At 39.8% G+C, this 24639-nt stretch overlaps 1 protein-coding gene across 1 annotated transcript in view; it reads left to right on the top strand.

The window, feature by feature from the left end:
- plekhm3 (pleckstrin homology domain containing, family M, member 3) overlaps positions 1 to 13028 on the top strand; it is a 104669-nt gene extending 91641 nt beyond the window's left edge. The window contains exons 7-8 of the mRNA XM_028808037.2: positions 3399 to 3556; positions 11298 to 13028. Coding sequence (XP_028663870.1) covers positions 3399 to 3556; positions 11298 to 11475 — 336 coding nt within the window. The 3' untranslated portion in view covers positions 11476 to 13028. The remainder of the gene's footprint in view (positions 1 to 3398; positions 3557 to 11297) is intronic.
- The last annotated feature ends 11611 nt before the right edge of the window (positions 13029 to 24639 follow it).

The raw sequence follows: 24639 nt of genomic DNA, 5'->3' as shown, positions 1-24639 counted from the left end.
TCGGCAGACAGCCTGGTCATTTTACAGCCCGAGGGCAGAACTGCAAACGTCGTTTACAAAGAGATCCTTACATACTAAAAATGTGCATTTCTCATACACAACAGTTACAATCATGAATTAAACTCTTTACAATCATCAAATTCACTCTCAATACTAAAAAAAACCTACAACAATTACATTGACAATCATGTTACGTTATTTTTAAAATGTGTCCTTTCTTTTTCATAACTTCTTTAACACACTACTTCTCCACTGCAAAGTGCAGGTATTTTGCTAGTGTATGTATATATATATATATATATATATATATATATATATATATATACGTGACATGTGTTTCGCCCTCATTTGGGCTCATCAGGCGTACACATTCTACTGCTCCCCTCTCGGGGATCGAACCTCGGATGTCAGCGGCAGAGATGAAGCCCCTTTACGCTGCACCACGGCGTGTGGCTCATTTATTTGACAGCCTGTAGGTCCGGAATAATTACATTCATTGCATTCGTAGTCTGAGTCCCTACCTGAATTGTGTGGGTGGTTATCTACCAGGTAATGCTTGTGGTTGGTCTGCCATTCGGCAAACATCCGCCACAGTGCCCTCTTCAGTTGCGAGAAGCAGATCGTGGAATGTTGCGTAGTTTACTGTCAAATAATGCAAAGAGTACCTATGCAACATATATGCATTCACACAAGTATTGAGATGCCTTATTCAGTATTTTGTTGAAGCACCTTTGGCAGTGATTACAGCCAGGAGTCTGTGGACGGCTATTATCAGGTCTCGCCAGGGTAGTTTGTTCGGGTTCAAGTCCTGGCTCTGGCAGGTCCACTTAAAAACATTCCCAGAATTAACCCTGAGCCACTCCTATGTTGACTTTGCCTTGTTTTCAGGGTCATTGTCCTATTGGAAGGTGACCAGTCTCACATCCAGGGCACTGTGGAGTAGCATTTCATTAAGGCTATCTTTGTACTTTGCTCTGTTCAGCTTTCCCCCAATCCTGTCTAGTCTCCCACTCCCTGCGGCCCACTGAAACCAACACAGCAGCATTTAGTAATTAGTACAGTCAATACTTGTATTTTAACTGAGAATTGTTCACAGCACTCCGCGCCTGCACTCGGTGAAGAGTGCTATACAAAAATCAGTTGTATTGTTTAGCATGATGCTGGCACCGCCATGCTTCACCATTGGAATGGAGGTGATGAGTAGTGCCTGGTTTCCCCCTGGACACAACACTTAAAATGGAGGCCAGACTGTTCAAACTCTGTTTCCATCAGACCAGATCATTTTGTTTTATGCCCTCTTAAGAGACCTTTAGGTGTCTTTAGGCAGCAGACCTTTTTTTTGTCGCCTTCCCCCAAGTCTGTGTCTCGGCACAATTCTATCTTTAAGCTCTGCAGGCAGACCCTTTGACCTCCTTGGCTTGGTTTTTACTAAACTGTGGGACCTTCTATTGACGGGTGTGTGCCTTGCCTAATTATGTGCAATTAACTGAATTTACCACTGGTGGACTTCAGCCAAGGTGTTGAAACATCTCAGTGACGATCGATAAAATGGGATGCACCTCACCCAGATTTGAAGTGTCGTAGAAAAGGGCTCAAGTACTTGTGTCAATATGTTTTTTTTATTTTTAATGAATTTGCAAATATTCCTAAAATCTTGTTTTCGCTTTGCCTTTCTGAGGTACTGACTATTGTTTGATAAAGGAAAAAATGAATTTAAATGGTTTTAGCGTAAGGCTGCAACATAACAAAATATGTCAAAAGTGAAGGGGTCTGAATACGTTTTGAAGGAACGGTGCATGAACAGCATTGAGGCTGCCAGAATGTTCAAAAGTTTCAAATATCTCAACTCTTGTTTTTTTTCCTTTGAGATGCAATGCATGAAGTGTAAAATACTGTAATTTGGGACAGGAATAATAGAGCTGGTGTGGGTTTTTTTTTTTTTCACAATTTAGATTCGCTGTTACCATTTACAGATTTTAAAAATTCTGTGACAGCATTTTAAGATGCTTTTGAATCACCAGTCTCCAAAGTACTTTCTGTGGCCTAGTTTAGCTCTTTCCTTTTCTATTGACTTGGATATGCCTCTTTCAGTACCACTGCTGTACCCCACATTGTGCTGACTGACTGAAGCTCATTTTTGACTCTGATTAACTTACATCGGCCTCTGTTGGCCACTTTCTATAAGAGATTGTTTCCGATTGTTTGATGTATTTTGGAGTTGACCATGTCTTGATATGTAATTGTGACACCTGAATACCAAATGGGATTGCTTTTCCTGAAATTCTTATACCAAGGCATCTGGCACCCTCTTGCCATAAAGTGTTCAAAGTTTCTTAAATCTTCAGTCTTGCTCATTCTTCCTCTGAGCTGTGCCCAGAACAGGCTGTTAATACCTGCCTATCTACTTTAAATAGAATTGTCCGCACTTGTAATGCTGAGCCATTGGACAGAAGGGAATGGCAGGTGGACCAGTATGGGGACTGATTGTACTTTGCTGACTTGTCTTCCCATGTGCAAGTGAGGTCGGGGTTGATAGATACAATATCTACTCTCTGTATATAAAATCCTAAGTCTAAAAGTACAATGGTGACGTTTTTTGTCACGCTTTAAATCGGGCTTATTTTAAAACCTACATATATATGTTCTCTATCATTCTTTTCAGAATTTATCGAACTTTAATGTGATGTTGTTAGATTTTCAGTTTCTTATTCCATTTTTAAATAATAAACAAAAAAATATCAAGAACTCGCGTCTTGCAAGACGAGAGTTTGTGCCGAGAGAGATTTAACCACTCCTGGGGCCGGAAATAAAAGACAAAGAGTAGGACAGCTGCTGTACAGGCTTTTAAATGTTTGAAGCGCTGCGTGAGATGCAGATCACATGGCACAGCAGCAGCAGATGATCGAACAAAGAGGAGGTAAAAAAAAAAAACTTTGTTTCCCATTGTATCACTGTTTAAGAGCAGGTGTCGGAGGAGCAAGCACATCTCCTTGGGGTGTGTTCAGCCCCCCATCTTCACAACGCTAGCGGCATTGATCTGAAGTGGCTGGCGAACAAAGCGAATGGGGGTACCCCCTAGTTTACATATAATTGGTAACAAGAATGCCATTAATATCCCTTTATCTCAGTTTATTTTATCTGTGTGCACCTAATCAGTTCTTTTGTTCAATTACTGTTGCATGATTTTATTTTCTGAAAATAACAGGTTCTCTCTGTAAACTGTTTAATGTCACGTACTTTTTATTTTGACATGATGAAGTCTTTGGCCTGATTAATTAGAAACCTCTGATCCATGTCCTTTTACAGCATATATTGAACTTTAACTATGAAAAATTGCTAGGGAGTCGCAGCATATACGTTTAATATTCAACTTTTGTGCGTCCTTGTTTTTTCTTTAGGTTATCGATGGAAAACTCGCTCCATTTCTTTCAAAAGTTATAAAGTTTGCAAGCTCTCATGTCTACAGCTGCAGCTTGTGCAGTCAGAAGGGATTCATTTGTGAGATCTGTCAGAATGCACAAATTATTTATCCATTTCAGGACTCGGCAACCAAACGGTAAGGTGCAGAATAGTTTTGCTTATCCTTTATAGACATAAAACCTTTAAGATTCATTTAACAACTGAGGCCATTGATGTGAAACAGTAAATAGTAAATATCAGTAAATATCTTGGACTGTTTTCGAGGATGTCTGTTTCATTCATTCATGTTTTATGGAAATGCATCCAGATTCATAATTTTGTTTCCCGTAACGTATCCCGTGTTCGTTGTTTCCTTCCCTTTTCTAATGCTGAGAAACATGTCCATTCTTTTATCACATCCCACATCGATTATTGTAACTCCCTACTGGCAAATTCACCTTCTAATTTTCTATCACAGCTCCAGCTGATTCAAAACTCTGCTGCAAGAGTCCTTCCACAGACCAGCAACAGCGAGCACATCACACCCATCCTGCTTCACCTTCACTGGCTCTCTTTGTGCCTCAGGATTGAACATAAAATTATGTTTATTTTTTTTAAACATTTTATTAGTTGTATTAAAATCAAATAACATTCCATATAACCAAGTCAAGTTTAACAAAAACTAGGTTTGAAACAAAAATATAAAATTCTATTACTAGCCTGTAACGCTTTTAAATAACCTGGCACTGGAATACATTGGCGACCTTCTCCATCATTATGCTCCTGTTCACCCACTAAGGTCCACTGATTCTGTCAATCTTATTGTGCCCCGCACAATGGGTGACAAGTTCAGCTATATAGCCCCCTGACTTTCGAATGACCGCCCTAAATGAATTAGATCAGCTGACTCAGTTGATTCTTTTAAAAAACAACTTAAAAGTCATCTGTTCAGGAAGGCGTTTAGCTTAACCCAACATTCCAATGCTCCTTTCAGCTTACCTCTCTGTTCAGGTTCTCAGTATAATCTGTGTATGCGTGAGTTTTATCACAAATTGTGTTATTTGTTCAGGCTTTTCTTCTAGTATTGAATTTAGCATCTTACTCCGGTTTATTGTCTTTTATTCTATTTAATGCTTTGTATATCCTTCATTAATCTGTTTTTAGTGTTCTTTGCAGATATTATTTGTGTAGCCTTTTCTAGGCTTCCAAAGTTGACCAGCTAATGAGTTGGCAAGGCAAGATCCAGCATGAGTCAAACGTGTAGCAAAACTGATTTCTCAGTCCAAGAAAGTTCATTTTAAAAAGGTTTAGTGAAAATTTATAAAGAAACAAATCACAAAAATTCAGACCAAAGTTATTACATACGCAGAATAAAAGGCAAAAAAAAAGGAAAAAAAGGTTTCTTCTCTGTTTCACTACAATCTTAGCTTTCTCTTGTTAAACTTCAGTTCTTTTCTATACTTAAAGGTTGTTACTTTTCTATGGCAAACTGACATAAGCTTCACTTTAGTACCTCAATACGTTCAGGACGGTCAGTTTGAAACTGTTTGCCCTTCCATGCCTTACCAACTGTAAGGCAGATCATAAACTGAATTAGTCTGTTGTCGGAAAGGTAAAAAATAGAGTATTCCATTTACAATTTAGCTTGTGGGGGTCATGCTAGAACCTCCCATTGACTATGCACTCATAAAGAGGCAAACATTTTAACATACAGTGCATCCAGAAAGTATTCCCAGCGCATCACTTTCTCCACATTTTGTTATGTTACAGCCTTATTCCAAAATGGATTAAATTCATTTTTTTCCTCAGAATTCTGCACACAACACCCCATAATGACAACGTGAAAAAAGTTTACTTGAGGTTTTTGCAAATTTATTAAAAATAAAAAAACTGAGAAATCACATGTACATAAGTATTCACAGCCTTTGCTCAATACTTTGTCGATGCACCTTTGGCAGCCTCAAGTCTTTTCGAATATGATGCCACAAGCTTGGCACACCTATGCTTGGCCAGTTTGGCCCATTCCTCTTTGCAGCACCTCTCAAGCTCCATCAGGTTGGATGGGAAGCAATGGTGCACAGCCATTTTAAGATCTCTCTAGAGATGTTCAATCGGATTCAAGTCTGGGCTCTGGCTGGGCCACTCAAGGACATTCACAGAGTTGTCCTGAAGCCACTCCTTTGATATCTCGGCTGTGTGCTTAGGGTTGTTGTCCTGCTGAAAGATGAACCATCGCCCCAGTCTGAGGTCAAGAGCGCTCTGGAGCAGGTTTTCATCCAGGATGCCTCTGTACATTGCTGCAGTCATCTTTTCTTTTATCCTAACTAGTCTCCCAGTTCCTGCCGCTGAAAAACCTCCCCACAGCATGATGCTGCCACCACCATACTTCACTGTAGGGATGGTATTGGCCTGGTGATGAGCGGTGCCTGGTTTCCTCCAAACGTGACGCCTGGCATTCACACCAAAGAGTTCAATCTACGTCTCATCAGACCAGAGAATTTTCTTTCTCATGGTCTGAGAGTCCTTCAGGTGCCTTTTGGCAAACTCCAGGTGGGCTGCCATGTGCCTTTTACTAAGGAGTGGCTTCCGTCTGGCCACCCTACCATACAGGCCTGATTGGTGGATTGCTGCAGAGATGGTTGTCCTTCTGGAAGGTTCTCCTCTCTCCACAGAGGACCTCTGGAGCTCTGACAGAGTGACCATTGGGTTCTTGGTCACCTCCCAGACTAAGGCCCTTCTCCCCTGATCGCTCAGTTTAGATGGCTGGCCAACTCTAGGAAGAGTCCTGGTGGTTTCGAACTTCTTCCACTTACGGATGATGGAGGCCACTGTGCTTATTGGGACCTTCAAAGCAGCAAAAATTTTTCTGTAACCTTCCCCAGATTTGTGCTTTGAGACAATCCTTTGACTTCATGCTTGGTTTGTGCTCTGACATGAACTGTCAACTGTGGGACCTTCTATAGACAGGTGTGTGCCTTTCAAAATCATGTCCAGTCAACTGAATTTACCACAGGTGGACTCCAATGAAGCTGCAGAAACATCTCAAGGATGATCAGGGGAAACAGGATACACCTGAGCTCAATTTTGAGCTTCATGGCAAAGGCTGTGAATACTTATGTACAAGTACTTTCTCAATTTTTTTATTTTTAATAAATTTGCAAAAACCTCAAGTAAACTTTTTTCACGTTGTCATTATTGGGTGTTGTGTGGAGAATTCTGAGGAAAAAAATGAATTTAATCCATTTTGGAATAAGGCTGTAAGATAACAAAATGTGGAAAAAGTGAGGCGCTGTGAATTTTTTCCAGATGCACTGTAACTAAGAAAATACTCCTAACAATTTAACATAACCTAAGTAATGAGTGCCTCTTACAATTTGTATGCAATGTTATATACCCTGCTGTTCTTTCTGAGACTCTGTGAAGCACTTTAAGCATGGGAAAGGTGCTATATAATTAAAACGTTATTGTTGTTATCTGTGCAGCAAAATGTAGTTTCACGGGTGCCACTGTTTTGTGGTGTTTCAATTGTGGACACAGCTCTGTTGTTTACAGTCCTGGTGCGATTGCCACAATGGGATGTTTAGCGTCACTATGTATTAATTCTGCCATTTATTAAAGGTGACAGTGCCGGGCACACCCTCTCTTAGCTTTTGGATTAACTCACTACTTCTCTTATAGTTATTTTGAAATAATGAAAACAAAAAGAAGCTCATCTTCTTAGGACCCTTCCCTTTCCTTGTGATTTTCCACTTTTTGCAGTGCCATTTGACTTTGAATTTCTAGGCTTGTTTTATACTCCGTCTCTAGTTTGCATCGTCTTTCCGTACTCCGCCTTTTTTTTTTCTCCATTCCTTCTTTGCTCTTTTTTTCTCATAACTAAGCTTCTAGCCTAGGAATTGCACAATACAGATTGCTAAGCCTTTTCTGGGGGATTGTGCCCCATATACACACTTTTTAGGTTGATTGGTGATTGCAGCATGTGCCCCTCTGCCAGTATGGCTGTGTGTGAGTGTACTGAAATTGTCTGGCACCCAGAACAGGGCTTTTTTTCCCCTAATGCCTCAGTGCTGCTGGCCTTGAATTTGGTTAACAGGGTTTGAGAATGCTGAATATTACATTTTCCTATTTTGTTTTTAATACACTTTCAGCTTGACCATACTCTTTGTGATATTGTACTCTGTGTAATACCCCAGATTAGTACATTTCATGCTATTGTTTATGGGTCGTATCAATTGTATGCTCAATTATAAACTAATCAAAGTCAATTGTCCTTCCCCCAAAAAATCACTAAACATTTGACAAATGTTATCTTGTCCACCTGAATTCACAAACAGAGGCAGAGCCTTTAAAGAAAGATGGCAGTGTTTATTTCCTTGCATACTTGTATTATGAGTCATTTTGTCTAAACTTTTTTTTTTTTTGTAGATAATAAAATCAATAATGAGAATAGGTCATGAAGTCCACTGGCCAGAGGGTTAAGTCCATGAACAGCTGGCTGCAGCCTTGGGCAGGAGGAGGAATTTCGATTTTTACTGAATACCAAAACACTGTTTACTGTGTGTTACATGGGTGTTCAGAATTTGCTCTTTGTTTGTTTAATCTTCAGTTCAACATTAACCTTTGGCCATTATAGTGTGTTTCAGCCACTTCTTTTGTATTCTTATTGGTGTTTCCTTGTGCAGGTTTGATAAGGAGTCTGTAAGTCAGCAAGATGCCAAGTCAGAGATTATCAGTTGACCAAAGGAGTGCCCAAGTCAATTAAAAACCAAGTTGTATAGTGACTGTTACTAAAACAATAATACAGAAATACTTGGGGCGTTAATAACATGATAAAATAATCATTACTACCCAGTGGAGCTATTTTATAGTTTTAAAGGGTATATAAAAGTTTGAGTATACTGTAAAAGTATTGGCCTAGCCTAGCAAAGATTCTGAAATTTGCATTTAGTGAGAAGTCAAGCAAAATGACACCTTTTATTGGCTAACTAAAAAGATTACAATATACAAGCTTTCAAGGCAACTCGGGCCCCTTCTTCAGGCAAGATGTAATTTGCATTTAAAGAGATCAGTTTGTTGTGTGGTAAATAAATTGGAAATAAAAATGAAGGTGATGTTTTTTTTAATTTTTAAAAACCGTAATATTGAGCCTCAACTCTGAATGGGTTTTGAAAAATACATTTAGTATGCTCAGTTTTATTGGGCATATGCTTTGTTTGCCATGTGAATAATTTTGCTGGTTTCGTGTTTTAGATAATCTGCACAATATCCTCCATCTCTGGCTAGTAAGCAGTGGCCAGAGCTGTAACACACAATGAGCTCAATTCCAGATTTTACCACAAATGTACTTTGACATGCAAATGAGCAGGAGGTGGGCTTTTTTCTCATTAGCAAGTACATTATGTAGAATCAGAGTAAACAAACAAGAACACAGTAATCTGCATTAGAAAGCCTGTCTTTTGCCTGCTCTCCCAGCAATGGGTGTTGGCATAGGGTTTGCCAGAGCCTTAATGTACATATTCACTCCTGCTGGAAGACAGAATTAATATGGGAATACTGTAGGGCTTTAGAGAGTTTTGTAAATTCGGCATCATAGACTTGACCAAATCAAGGGTTATCATTTGTATGAGTGCAGGGGTTCCCAACTTGGGGTGCAACATTGGATTTCAGGGGATGTGACAAATAAGGAAGGCTGCACTGCGATTTGGCAAAATTAAGTGATTTACATTGTCCTAATTTATCGTGTTTCAATTAGCATCATTTATTAGTTATTGCTCCTGTTCTATGACATGAAAAGAATCTAAAACATTGCACATGCAATTGTTACCTGTGAATGAGCGGCAGAAATGCACATTCTTGCAGGTTCCTTGCAGCAGGTGGGGCGTTCGCAAATGCAAATATTTTTATAAAAGAGAATGGAGTTTGGACTTTGCAGTGATCCTCAGAGAAGAAAAGAAAGTTGGTCAGTTTTGGTCTAATGTTTATATTGTACTACTGAACCTAGTGTGTGGTAGAGAGTCTAACCGGGATCTCATTGGACTACAGTAAAATGTTAGTGATCGTGACTAATGCTGCTGTCAGCCCTGCCCATGACACTTTGTCCTGATTAGCTTCCAGCTTATTCCAAAGGTGCTACCAGGGCTCTTCTTTGACAACAGCCATCAGCCTGTATAAAGCCTCCTCCTATTGTGCCCATCTTCACACTAGCTAGTTACACCAAACACATTGGCATACAGCACAATTTTTATTAATACTGCTTTATTAATCTGTCAGTTTGCCTAATACAGGGCATTTTCTACATTGCCCTCAATCACTATCTATCTATCTATCTATCTATCTATCTATCTATCTATCTATCTATCTATCTATCTATCTATCTATCTATCTATCTATCTATCTATCTATCTATCTATCTATCTATCTATCTATCTATCTATCGTGGAGCTCGGCCGAGACACAGACAGGCAGACATCGTTATTTCACCCAACACCTTGCCTCTCCACCAAGACCTCGTCCTCTCGACCTCCCGACTCCAGCCCTCGAATGGAGGGAGGCGGCCCCTTTTATGACCACCTGGATGTGCTCCAGGTGCCTCCCGACAATCTTCCGCCGGCACTCCCCAAGCATCGGGGTGCCCCCTGGCGGTGACCATGGGCCCCTTCGGGGCTGAGCTTCAAAGCTCTGTACCCGTGGTCCCCATAGCAACCAGGGTGGTCGCCCCCATGTGGTCTGGGGGAGGCGTAAGCCCTCCTCCGGTCCTCTAGGGTGTCCCAGCCGGGTACCACCCCCAGCCAGTGACTATCTATCTATCTATCTATCTATCTATCTATCTATCTATCTATCTATCTATCTATCTATCTATCTATCTATCTATCTATCTATCTATCTATCTATCTATCTATCTATTATATAGTGCCTTTCACATCTATCTATCTATCTATCTATCTATCTATCTATGTATTATATAGTGCCTTTCATATCTATCTATCTATCTATCTATCTATCTATCTATCTATCTATCTATCTATCTATCTATCTATCTATCTATCTATCTATCTATCTATCTATCTATCTATCTATCTATCTATCTATCTATCTATCTATCTATCTATCTAGTAGTGCCTTTAATATCTATCTGTCTGTCTAATCTCTATTATATAGTACCCTTTCTGTTTATTATATAGTACTTTTTTTAATCAACTCCTATACTTCTGATTTTCAGCCATCTGTGCTCCAGGACCTCCAAGTGCACTCAAGGATCCCAAAATCTACATAAAATATTTGTTTTTCACTTTTTGTAATGTTTAAATAAGCAACGTTTGTTACACAGACCTTATTTAAACTTTATACAGGTAGCCTAGTCAATGTTATGTCTATCTGATTTTTGATTGGCTGAAAAAGCTGCCAAAACACTGAAAGCCGTCCAGATCGAAATAAACGGTCAGGTAGGTGTATTTCTGGTTCTGGTGTGGTGGGTGCATATGCTGACATGGAGATTGTTTGGGATGAGGCTGAGGGCAGTGGAAACTCCTATACAAGTGTGCTGGATAGAGTGTGGACAGCGGAATAATTTAAGATTACAAGATATCCAAGTGAAACACTAATGTATTCATGCAGGTGTGCATGTAAATGGTACTTATTTTATTTATTCAGTAATCCAATGATCCCATTTAACTTTAATAATGTTGTGCTTTGGTGCCCAAACTGCCATTGTTGGCATACAACTATTGCACCTATTCACATTCATCTGTCTGTCTGTAAATCAATCAATCAATCAGTCATAAGGGTCAGGTAGCAGAAGACAATGTATTTGGTGCCTATGCAAGTAGGGAGATGATTAATGAGTGGACATTTTTTTTTCTTTCAGTTGCTAACTTTTTTCCCTTCAATTGTCTCTCTAGCTGCGATGGATGTGGAGCAGTTTTCCATGCACAGTGTAAATCGAAATCCCAGCCATGTCCTAGATGTGTGCGAAGGGAACTGCACAAGAAGCCTCAGTCTTTCTGGAAGAAGCTGAATCTCGAAGAGGGGGCTGAAGATTCCTACAGTTTCTTTGAACTGCCGTTTCAGAACACCTGAAATTTTGCATTTTCACCTGTTCTCCCAAGTTGAATATGACAGACACAATGAGCTGCTTGAATTGGTCCTTTATGCCAGATATAGTTGGGTGGTGGTAGTGCGTATGTATGAGTGCATGAAGTTAAGATTGCATTAGGATCAGACTCCAGTTATCTGACATGGTGATGTCTTCAGGTTTTACGAATAGAGATTTAATTAACTGATTGCACAGCTCCAGATATTCTTTGCTGATGCCTTTTAGATTGTTAAGTCATCTCAATTTTTGCGCTAACTAGATTTAACACATTGAAACAAGACTGATGTATGGAATCAGATCTGAACCGACCTTATTTTTGTTCTGTATGGCACACCTTTAGCTCTTGATAGATAACCAAAGAGGATTTCCATGGTTGTCCTTCCTAATATGCACCTTAGAAAGAGATGTAGAAGTACTGTGTTAATCGTCCCTTTATGCTCTGAGGTAGCCTCACTAGCCCCTGTGTCAGCTTATCACCTACAGCTTAATGTTTTACTATGCACAGTCACTGAACCGCCAGTTCACTTACCATTATAGTACGAAGATACCACATGCTTCTTAATTTAACATTATATGCTTTATATATATAATATGGGTTTTTCGCTCTCATTTTGAGAACTGGTATTTAATATCTTGTTCATGCCATTTGTAAATTACCTTGAAAATCATTCTCATATTCAGCACACAACAGTACAATTCTGTCCAAATTCTTTAATAAAAACTTCTTTGTTACTGTAAACATTGCACACTATCTTTTTACCCAACATGTATATATAGTATTGCTGAAATACAATTACCCACTTGTCCTTACAGCCAACAGTAAGAGTTCATCAAGCCAAACAGTAAAATGGAGGCCACTTATGTTTAACATGAGGAATACAATAGGGAGAGGTTGAAGGAGGGGCTCTACATAAGGAATAATGTTTCTTACACAGCACCATCTTATGTGATAGAAACCTTTGGTGAACTGCTGTTCATGGATCCAATATTTGTTTTTGTCTCCTTCAGAGAGTGAGATGGTGTATAATAAATAACAGTTGTATTTGTATTTTTTTCCTGGTAATACACACCTTTCTTCCAGAACATTATGGTGCCTCTCTGTGTTGTGGCCCTCGTCCATGAATGTTTCCAATGAACATGAAATTCTTGTGTTTAAAATCGTCAGTGCAACTTACATATACCACTTATAATGTACTAAGAAAAGTCAATTGCATTTTATTCTGTAGGTAAACCTGGATATTAACCAGCAGGTGAAAACTGAAACTCCGCTCTTTCTGTTCTTCCCTGGAACAAACTCAAGTCTGCACAGGAGATTTTCTGCCTCTATGCATTTGTATAAATGGGGAATTCTTATCATAAAAGAGACAATTGTGCAAGAGTAAATAAAGGTGAGGTAAATAGTGTGACTGTGTGTAGGCCCCAGTGCTGATCGAATAACCTCTTACGCTGGAAAATGTGTCACCTGGCTTTAGATTATGCCATTGTGAATCGGAGCTACTTGAAAATTGAGGCAATAAAGTGTTTGTTTTGCATTATATGCAGAAGAGTTGCTTCTTCTTATTTAATCCTAACTTATTAAGTTCACTTACTAACCTTTGTTATGCAACCAGATAGGCCTTGCTTGTTTTGTTATCCCAAGAGTGTTTATTATCAGTAAAGGTGCCTTTTTTAACAAGGGTGCAGTGCTGCTGCCTCACAGATCAGCGTTCTGGCTGTGAATCTGTGCCCAGTTGTTGTCCATGTGGATTTTGTATGTTCTCCCTGTGATTGTGGGGGTTTTCCTGCCACATCTCCAAACCTGTTGGGTTAATTGCCAACTGTAAATTGCCAGCCCCCACCACCCCTGTTAGTGTGTGTGATGTTTATGATGGCCTGGCCCCCATCCAAGGTTGTCTCCCACTTTGTGCCCAGTGCTCCAGGGATAGGCTCCAGCTCCCTGTGACACTGAATTAGATTAAGCAGGTGTGAGGATGTATGTATGGAAGTTTTTAATAAGCTAAATCTTAAAGGAATTAAGACAATGTATCCTTAATAAAGTTTTTTTTTCTTTATAAATAACACTTTTCTGTTATACTTTACATTCTTTTTTAAAATTGCTTGCGGGCAATATAGTACACCTCACACTCTTTAGGTGTTTATAAGTCTACTCATTAAATAGGGGGCCACATTTTATAAGAGGACTGTTTCACTTTTTTAATTCAGTGTACCTTTGTAAGAAACTACTTTTTTTTTCCTGACATTTTCAAGCCGTTTTCCTTTGTACAGTAATGTTGCTGTTTTCTTATTACAATTCCCATGGTTTGGCTGTGTCAAATGTACCAGTTTCATGTTGCAAATGTTTTATGTTTCCCTTTAAAAACGTTATTTTGTTTATTGAAAGTGAAATTGGAATTTTGCTTAACCCTGGGATGTTTGCACTGAATTAGTGATTCCCAATGTATATAGGGAATTATGAAACTTTATAAATTGTAAGAGAAAGAAGGCTAAAGGTGCTTTGAAGTCTAGTTTTGCTTCATGTTGTCTTGTGTAATTAGCAAATAACTGCATTTTTGGTGTGAGAATTTTTTATAACCAGTTAGCTATCAGGGACAAGAGTTTCAAAACTGGAAGGCGCTATATAAATAAATGTATTATTAAAACAAATGTAATTTTTTTTTCCTGTGGAGTTAAAGTGGATCTGATTTTTCTTTTTCTTAGTATTGACAGCATCTGTCAAGAGGTTGAACTGCATCACCTTAAGCGAGCAGCTCTGCTATTTTATTTTTTAATGTATCTGAGAGAAGCCATGCACTTTCACCAGGGAAAAACTAAGGTACTGAAAGTGAGTATGAATTCAATGAGGTTACAATAGCTAGTTAAGATTAACTGTGTTAATGTTGTGTGATGTTTAACAGTCATATGACTTTAATTTTTTTTTTGTTTAAATAAACTAAGTTGCACAAGCAGCAGTACTAATAATTCCATTTGGTGTTCTGATTTAAAAATATTTATTTTCTGGAATAAACTCAGTCGTGAAAGGCCTACTGACTGCAGGTTTTCATCACATTTGACTGTTGGTCCCTCTGACGGTGTCTGTTGCCAACATCTACTTTTTGTTCTCTTACTTCAGCATAACAGGGTGAGTTTGACCTTCGTCCCAAATGTCAGCTCAGGTTTATCTTGTTTTAGGAGATCATACGGCTACCTGATTTTACCCAAATACAAGCTCAATTAAAGGCTGGTCACTTTTGATGATCAGACATAGGTGTGAATTATGCTGCATTCACGTGCTATTGGACAGACCATAAATACGAGTTTCTGAGTCGGGAATTTCCCGTGAACGCCATACGAACTTGGAGCTACCCGAATTCACAGAATTGTGCTGTAATGCTAACTTTTCATCTTAGTCAATTGTATAAAATAAAAAAATCTAACCTGGCCAGCAAAAAAATGCCATTTTTGTTGTTGTATTGTATTTGGAGTGAATTGAAGTTAATGTATATTTCATACATTTAATTAAGTCAAACCAAGTAACAAATCAACAGCGACCTTGCGCTTCTCCAAATAGTCAGACTGGAAATTGACGTGAACAACCTGAAGTGGGAAGGTGAAATGTCACAACTCAGAGCTCCAAATGCTCCAGTGGCACGTGAATTATGTCTGTCAGGTTATGGTGCGACTCCTGATCCTCCTAAAATTTCAGAAAATGGTCAGATAGAGGGATGGTTGAAGTAATGCTTTAGTACTCGTCCCAGAGTCTACTCAGCAGAATTATTATTAAGAATTGCATTACCTGTCAGTAAGTTTTACAGTGTCGTATCTCATTCAAAAAAGGGTAGATACCCCCTAATTTGCCCGTTACGAATGTTCTGCCTGCAGGGCACAGAGGGGCTTTCAAACAAATCCTAAATGCTAATCCATAAACCAAAATCCCTTAACAAAGCTATGTCTTTTACCATGAGAATTACACCAGAAGAATAACACACTGAAAACTCTCAATATCCAGATCTTGAGTAAATAAGAAAGCCGTGTGCTGACCTTTATTTTAAGTGTTCACTCCGGAGAAGCAGCACATCTCCCAATGCCAGCTGGAAATCGCAGTACTGAATAACAGAAAATGGCAGTGCCCAATATGGTGTTGCAAAATAACCATACAAAATGATAACTTTCCTTGTGAAACACAAAACTAACATCAGAAACAAATTACTTGATTAAATAAACAAAACAAAAAACAAACGTACTTTATTCCCACAAGATGCACAATATGCATCTAAAATAACTCATTAATATCTATCCTATCCATCCATCCATCCATTTTTCCAACCCGCTGAATCCGAACACAGGGTCACGGGGGTCTGCTGGAGCCAATCCCAGCCAACACGGGGCACAAGGCAGGAACCAATCCTGGGCAGGGTGCCAACCCACCGCCGATCTATCCTAAATATCGTTATTTTTTTTAATTGTTTCCTCGGGATAACATACTAATTTTATCGAGATCTCAAGAAAACAATCTTTGTTTTGTTGAGATAATGTAATAATTTTATCGAGATCTCGATAAAACAAAAGATCATGTTTTCTCAAAATTATGAAATTATTGTATCTAACGTTTAATGTTTAGCTTATTGAAGCCACGTCCTGTTTGAAATGGCAGCAGAGCAGAGCTGTATTGATCAGCATTTCACATTTTTGTTCAATCAAGGGCTGACGCAGGCTGAAATATATTTATGCCTTAGTTTAGAAAATAATAACGTTAATGTCCGTCATTTAAGAAGACGGTTAGCAAGGCTTCAGCTGTATAGGCGTCGCAATCTAAGCGAGCCTGATGCTAGGAGCAAAGGTTAAGTTTCGTTTTCTCTAGATTGCGATAAAATTATTCCATTATCTAAAGAAAACAAATTTTCGTTTTCTTGAGATCTCAATAAAATTAGTCTGTTATCTCAACGAGACAATTTTAAAAAATAACAAATATTGCACGCCCTCTCTCGGCTTCCATATAAACATGCCTTTCGATAAACTGGTTATTTACAGAAACCTGATTTCATGTAAACTTATTTCGGTTAGAGAGAGGATTACCGGTAAGGATTTTGGTGTCTGCACATGTCTGTTGCACTCCATCAGCCTGCACATGTATTTGTTTTGCACATGCTTTTACCGGTCATGGGTAGAAGCATCCACAGTATAAATTTCTAGAGGAAAATGTTCGGGCGATTGCATTATTCTTTCTCCTGGCTGAAATAATCTGTCTCAGTATTTTAGAAATGGCTGAGTTATGTTGATGCACTGAACATATAGTGCTGAGCTCAGCAACACAATCTGGAGAGCAGTAGGGTAACACGTTAAAAGTAACGTAACGCAATCAATGACATGCTTATTTGAAGTAAAATCATTCCAGCAAATTATCATCCCAGCAAAACTTGATGTAGGGCAAGAAGCATACGTACTGGTGTGCCGATCCTTTGCAGGTCTCAATTCCACAGTTAGTAGAAAAGAGTGTGCTGCATGCAATCCATCCATTTTCCAACCTGCTGCATCTGAACACAGTGTCACGGGGGTTTGCTGGAGCCAATCCTAGCCAACACAGGGTGCAAGGCAGGATCCAATCCCGGGCAGGGCGCCAACCCACCACAGGACACACCCACACACACCAGGGCCAATTTAGAATTGCCAGTCCACCTAATTTGCATGTCTTTGGACTGTGGGAGGAAACCCACGCAGACACGGGGAGAACCCGAGAAGCTAACCTGGGTCTCCTAACTGCAAGGCAGCAGCGCTACCACTGCGCCACCGTGCCGCCCGCATGCAATCCAGAAAACTATAAATAAAGCTGCAATTTGACCAAACTTACCTAGTAAAAGGTAAACTGAAAATAAGCATGACATCAGTGATAATTTTATTAACAGTGGCTGATGATGAACTTTAACTGTTTTTTGCACAGTTTAATGATGTCGGAGCATTTTGACAAATCACAACTCCAGAAGATTACTTGTGCATGTTAATGCGGATTCTTTTAAGAAACCAGGTTTCTGCCTTAATCCAGTTATGTGTGTGCATGTAAATGCACTCATTGATTTGTGTTTCTTATGAATTTCTTGCACATTTTCCCGAGTTGTTTTTTGTGAGAACTCGTATCTTTTTTTGTTTATTGGGCCACAGAATCCATTTCTTGCATCGCTTTTTAATGAAAGTCGTTACAAATATTTGGCCTCATTTTGTTTTTTCTGTGGACACACCACTTTGAGTTTGCCATAATGTTGCTAGGCAAAGTATATGGCACAGAGATCATCAATGTGGAACATGTTGTCACTCACTGAAACCATGATAAACAAGAATGAATTAAAATACAGAACTTCATTTTATTAATTAAAAAACACACATTGGCTTACCTGATGTAGCCCTTAATGTCCATTTCTATTTGTTCAGTTACGCTTCCAGACCCTGAAGCCTTGCTTCTGAACTCTTTTCTTGAATATGTCATCGTATGTTGTTAGAGTTATGAAGAAAACTACAAAATACACAGAAACTCTAGGTCCTCTCTGGTGGCTACACTTCATGTAACCCACAGGGTGGGATTGTTCAGAAGGCCTGCCATCACTGTAACGATTTGGCTGCTTCTGTGTTATCTGTCGTTCCACGTAGTTTAGTACCATCTGCAAACATAACCAGCTTGTTACTTGTATCCTTATCAAATAGAGTACCAGATGTCAGGAGAGGTAGGGTTTTTTCCATAAGGTTTCAAATAATGGAAGCACAGAAACTGGATTAAGGAGTACATCAGGTAAGTTGATGTGTGCAGACCGTTACCAACATTACAGTTCTTTATTCTAATACATTCTTGTTTATAACATTGATAGAGAATGGCGACATGTTGCATGTTGATTAGCACATGCAAGTAAGAATTGCATTGTACTCTGAACATATAACAATATTAATACCACAACCACAAGAAATTATAATATTTGTTATCTCCATCTTAAATCCGCTAAATGCTCGAAACAGAAACACAAGGAATATAAAATAGTTAGATGGTTATTATAACATACACGACAGATGTTACAAACAATAACTACAAGCCCTAAATGTGCTCTTATGATAATATTAAATAAATATTGTGGAACGAGCCCCGGACACAGACAGGCAGACATGTTTTAATCACCACCACACGTTTATTTACACTACTATTTACAATACTAAGTGCACCACAAACCCACAGACTCCCCCATAGTCCAGGCCTGTCTCACTCTGCCTCACTCTCTTCAGGCCGCCTCCACTCCTCTCCTTCAAGCTCTGTCCTTCTCCTCACCCGACTCCAGCCCTCGAATGGAGGGAGGCGGCCCCTTTTATAGCCACCCGGATGTGCTCCAGGTGCCTCCCAACAATCTTCCGCCGGCACTCCCCAGTGTGGCGGAAGTGCCGGCTGCGTACCCGGAGGCACTCCAGGTGTCCCCGATCCTCTTCCCCCCCAGCACTTCCTGGTGTGGCAGAAGTGCTGAGGTCCAGGGCTCTGTAGGCATCAGGGCACCCCCTGGCGGTGACCATGGGCCCCTACAGGGCTGAGCTTCAAAGCTCTCTACCCGTGGTCCCCAAAGCAACCAGGGTGGTCGCCCCCTCGTGGTCTGGAGGAGGCGCAAGCCCTCCTCTGGTTCCCTGGGTGTCCCGGTTGGGTACCATCCCCAGCCGCGTGCCACAATATTAAACGTTTCCCTCGATTATTCCCTCTAGCATTCATCCATCCCTATTCTAAAAATTACAGGGAGCTGATATTAAATACAGAGCAGTAATCTCAACAGCAAGACAAATCTGAGTAAATCTTTAAGACCACCAACAGAAAATGGAAAAACTTTAATTAAGGGGCTTCATTTACAGGCAAAGTCTGGTGGTCTGGCTGAAATGAAAACCTGCAGCCACTCGATTCCTGCTTTTTACTTTTTTCTGCACTGCCATGGAGGTTTTATAAATGCACAGATTAACACAAGTTCTTAGCAAGAACCGAAAGCAACACACAAATAAACTTACAGCTCCTTTTACACCAAGAAACTCTTTATAAGGGGAAGAACTGTGCTTTTAGTTATTTGAATCAGACAGTGAAGATTTACTGTTATAGTTTTACCTAAATCTATATTAGCAATGCATAGAAATATATATGATTAGATGCATGACGATGCTTTATGCACCTTTTTGTTTAAATTTTAACATGTAAATAAGTAATACAAGATATAATATCGTAATAATGGGCAGATGGTTCTTTACTGCATTTCCTAGTTTGGACCCATGTGTGATGCATCTCTGAAATGAGGTAAACGGCGTAAGCGACTGCATATTTGAATGATGTATAGGATAACGAATGGCACAAGCATGATAAGTTTGTTTTATTTATAAGACTATTTATTAATTTATGTATGTATTTATTTATTTGGATTTGTTAGTGCCAGTGACTCTTTGATCACATCTGATACTGTGTGTAAACTGCTTTCCTACTGTAATATCCCGGTCTTTATTTACAAGGCTTTTCTACCACTTTTAACTAATAAAATCCTACATTCATTGCACTGTGGGGCTCTGATTTGTATTGTGTCAGTGAATTAAGAAATGACATATAATACTGAGAAGTGACGTGCTTTACATTTAAACAATCTCAGTTTGATTTTCTTTATAGCTAAGTCATCTATCCATCCATCTTCTAAACCCATTTACCCTGAGCAGGGACACTGGGAAGCTTGAGCCTATCCTACAAGCATCAGGCACAAGGCACAGGATGCCAGCCCCCTCGCATGATGAACGCACACACACTCACATCAGGGACCAGTTTGGCATCACCAGACCACCTAGCCTGTATGTCTTAGGACTGTGGGACAAAACATTCAGACTCTGTATATCGAGCACCCAGCAAATGAACCTCAGTCTCCTTTTTGCTTTTAAACCTGGCCCGGCTTTTTGACTACTTTTCTTTTCCAGGACTTTCTTTCAAAGAAAGTCACTTGTACACTGTGATGTGTGCCACACTCTGTGATGTCAACACATTTAATTCTTTTTCTTTAGGCCTGTATTGTGAACCTGATTCGTTGTATTTTGTCATTTAGTTTTTTTTCCTGTCTTTGTTTTAAAATGCTGCAAAGCTGTCCTTCAGATCCGCAAACCTTATATAACACATGTGCACTCTGCGTCCTTCAGCAAAAGGAAAGTAAAAGGTGGTGCAGTGGGAGATGGGGAGAGTGATGGGATTGAGGGGTGTATGTGTGTGTGTTTGTACATCACGGTGGCAAACTCATTTACTTTTAATTTTTATTGAAGGCCTGGCAAATTAAATATGAGTGTCCGTCGTGCCTAATTGTCGCCACCAATTAGTGCATTGTTGGAAAGCACAATGGCTTTACTGTAGCGAGTGGAACGCTTTCCTTTGTGCTTCTCCATTCGTGCGCAGGGCAGTCAAGACGCATTTAGGGCCCCCCTTAGAACACAAGAGAAAAAAATGCCGTCAGAAAAGAAAACAAAAGATGATTTCAGGGGTGGAAAGAAGAAGAAGAAGAAGAAAAAGGAAAACTCCACAAAGAAACTGTGATTCAGCGTAAGGTATGTCCCTGTGAATGGGGCAAGTGTCTGCTTCGCATTCACTCCATCCGTCGGCTGCACAAAGGGACAGCGGCAGCTTAGCGGTAATTAGTGGGCTAACTGTGTAAAGAACACAGCCAGGCTTGGGGACTCCTCGCCGCGCTCTCCTGCTCACACACACACACACACACACAAGCGGCCACTTTGCCCCACTACTCACTTATTCATTTATTTGACACAGGCAGGCACTTTAAATGAGGGGGTCTAAGAGTAACTTGAAGCCTGAAGCAACAAGCCACAGGAAACAGTTTTGGGTTTCTAAGCCAGCTGGCTGTTGTCAACGGGACCAGAAAAAAAAAAAATGGTATCACACCATTTATAGGGAACACAACTCCAAAGTGACTTTGCACATCCCAGAATTTCTAGATAGATAGATAGATACTTTATTAATCCCAAGGGGAAATTCACATACTAGATTCTAGGATCTAGATTTCTACATTTGGGGCATCTTGGTTCCTTCACAGTGGCATAGATGGGGGAACTAAACTAGAAGACTTGTGTTATAACGTCAATCACGTGGGCAACACTAACTGCCCAAAGGAGAAGAGCGTAAAGGCAAAATAAAAGTGTGTAAGGTCATGAATTACAGTTCTGCGAACAAGTCTTAGGCACGTGAACAAAACTTTTAATAACTTTTCAGCTTAAGTATACCGCAAAAATGCATCTACTCCTCATATACTGTGTGGAGGGGTGAAGTATTGGGGTGCCAGCTGGGTCGCCCCCCTTTTAATTGTAATGGCAGCTGTTAAACAAAACAGGATACACAAAACATAACAAAGCATAAATCTGACTTGGTGCCACTCCGTCTTCCAATAAGTCTGGGTCCAAATGAGATGGTGACATTCGGGGGTGGTGGGTTTTTAAGGGTCTTTGACAGAAAGGGGTGGAGCCAGTCACCCTCAAGGGACGTCTGCTCGGTGCTGTGGGGAAAAAAAGAAGACGATAACCGCAATACCCCCTCTTGCCCTTAGGTGGGCCCGGAAGGTGCTCCTCTGATGCTCATGCGTGACAACTGTTATGTAACAAGACCTTAGTTTAGGCTTCTTGTGGTCTTGATGACACTTCCAAAGCATCAGCAAAGTGGTTATTAATGTCTAACTTGTAAGGGTGTCGAATTAAAAGCTTGTGATATGCTGGTAGAATTCATTAAGGAATGAATGAAGGATTGACACGTCTTACAGAAAAGTATGCAATATCAGGAGAAATAGGCCCTACAGCCTATCCCAAGGTGAAGTTATGTTGGTAAGCCACCATGCAAAGACAAATGGCCACCTTATTGATACTTTTAAGTGTTATTAAGAACAAAGGGAGTCTTTTATTAAGGCTTTCTTACTCAACAATACAGTGAATACAGAAAGTATTCAGACCCCTTCTGTCGTGAACTGCATTCCTAAGCACAATTACTCCCAACAATGACTCAAAATGCCCACTTAAGGGGAAAACCCATGAAACCCCAGCTAAAGTAGAATCCTTATAAAACAGATTTATTTTTGTAGCAATGCTCTGTGCCACAAAATAAGCTGTGAGGATCACAAGAGGCCAAAGGAGTTGCCTAAAACAACAGAGGCTATCCAAGGTGAACAATGTCCCAATACACGAATCCAAAGAATAAAAAGGTCAAAAATCTAGAAATTGACAAAAAGCAAAGAAAAAAAATTGCAAAAGACACCAGTGCATTCAATGAACCGCAAGGGACTGTGAGTTTTCCTCAGCCGTAATGGGGCTCAGATCAGTCCCTTGACACTTATGGGCAACTGCTCCCAACTCCGGTATGACCACCCACAAAACACATGTCACATAGAAACTAAATTATCAATAATGTTAACATAAAAAAATGAACTAAATAGACATAAATGAGAAATCTGAACCCCAACTGAGGGAGAATCCTGCCTGAAACACAGCATTTGATTTTCTGCGCATTATGTTGCAGATTTAATTTTAACTAAAGAAATTTCCCATCTTTGCCCATCAATCTACACTCAATAATCCGTAATGACAAAGTGAACGTGTTTACAGAAAGTTCTGCAAATTTATTAAAAATCATAAACTGAAATCTCTCCTTCTAGAATCATTGAGACCCTTTGCTGTGGAACTCCAAATTGTATTCCGGTGCCTCCTTGTTTGCTTTAATTGTCCTTGAGATGTTTCTAGAACTTGACTGGAGTCCACCAGTGAACATAATTTAGAAGGTCCCACTGTTCACACTGCATGTCAGGACAGAAAACCCAAACCATGAAGTCCAAGGAACTCTCTGTAGACCACCATGATCAAATTGTGGTGAGGCAGAGATCAGGGTAATGGGATCAAACCATCCGTAAAGCTTTAAGTGTTCTCAGGAGCACAGTGACCTCAAGAATTGTGACGTGGAAGTAGTTTGGAATCACCAGGGGCCACATGTGTAAACGGTGCGTACGCACAAAAATGTTGCGTAAGCCCGTTTCCACGCTCAAATCGCGATGTATAAAACCTAAACTTGGTGTAAAGCCACGCACATTTTCATGGTAGCTAAATGCTTGGCGTACACAAGTTCTCCACTCGGTTTTGCAAACTGGCGGTACCCAGCATCAAAGCAGTGCTACTGTTCCAGTGTGGTTTCCCTTTCTTTTTTAGATCCACATCCCTGACGCGGCTTTATAATAAGTACACTGAAATTAACTGCATATTGTTTATTAGTTTAATGCATCTGATTGTAATTAACCTGTAACAATATAATGGTCCACAGAATGGTCAAACTATTCTAAATACAATAGCTGCTCACTGCACTAACTTCTTCTTCTTCCAGCTGCTCCCGTTAGGGGTTGCCACAGTGGATCATCTTTTTCCATATTACTCTCACTGCACCACTCAGAATATTTATATCATTGTATCTGAGTGGGGAATCACAGATCTACAGCAGCTGATTGGAAACAGATTATCGGTATACAGCATCAAGCACACGCTGCCTGAGCCATGCTCACAGTCTATTTGAACTTCTCTCATATGGCAAATGCTTCAGAGCCTTTCCTTGCGGTTCAGAAACAGTTTCATCTCAAGAACTCTAAACGCACTCAATCAGTCCATCAAGTGCTCCTTGTAGAACGCTCTGTACTTATAAGTTCGATTACCTCACTGTAAACTTGCACTACAGTTATAATATTGCACAACCTGAACCACTTTATAAAGCGCGTATTTACATATGATGACAATATCATTTTTAAGATGAAATGCAGCAAAATATGTTTAATAGATAGTTAGATAGATACTTTATTAATCCCAAGGGGAAATTCACATACTCCAGCAGCAGCATACTGATAAAGAAAATATTAAATTAAAGAGTGATAACAATGCAGGTATACAGACAGACAATAACTTTGAATAATGTTAATGTCACGACGACTTTGATATCTGACAACTTTTTTACTTCGGGCACTGTGCAACTTTGTGAACTTGACCTTTTGAGTTTCTCCGACACTCTATGTCACTCGATCAGCTTCCTTTTGTTGTTTATATCACTGTTTACACCAACAAATAGTACGTTTTTCTTTGCCTCCACTTGGTATTCGCTGAAATTCTTCTATTTTCCC

This window comes from Erpetoichthys calabaricus, chromosome 8 (genome assembly GCF_900747795.2).
Source record: "Erpetoichthys calabaricus chromosome 8, fErpCal1.3, whole genome shotgun sequence".
Lineage (NCBI taxonomy): Eukaryota > Metazoa > Chordata > Cladistia > Polypteriformes > Polypteridae > Erpetoichthys > Erpetoichthys calabaricus.
Note: the sequence above shows the minus strand (reverse complement) of the source record. Positions and strands in the feature narration are given on the sequence as shown.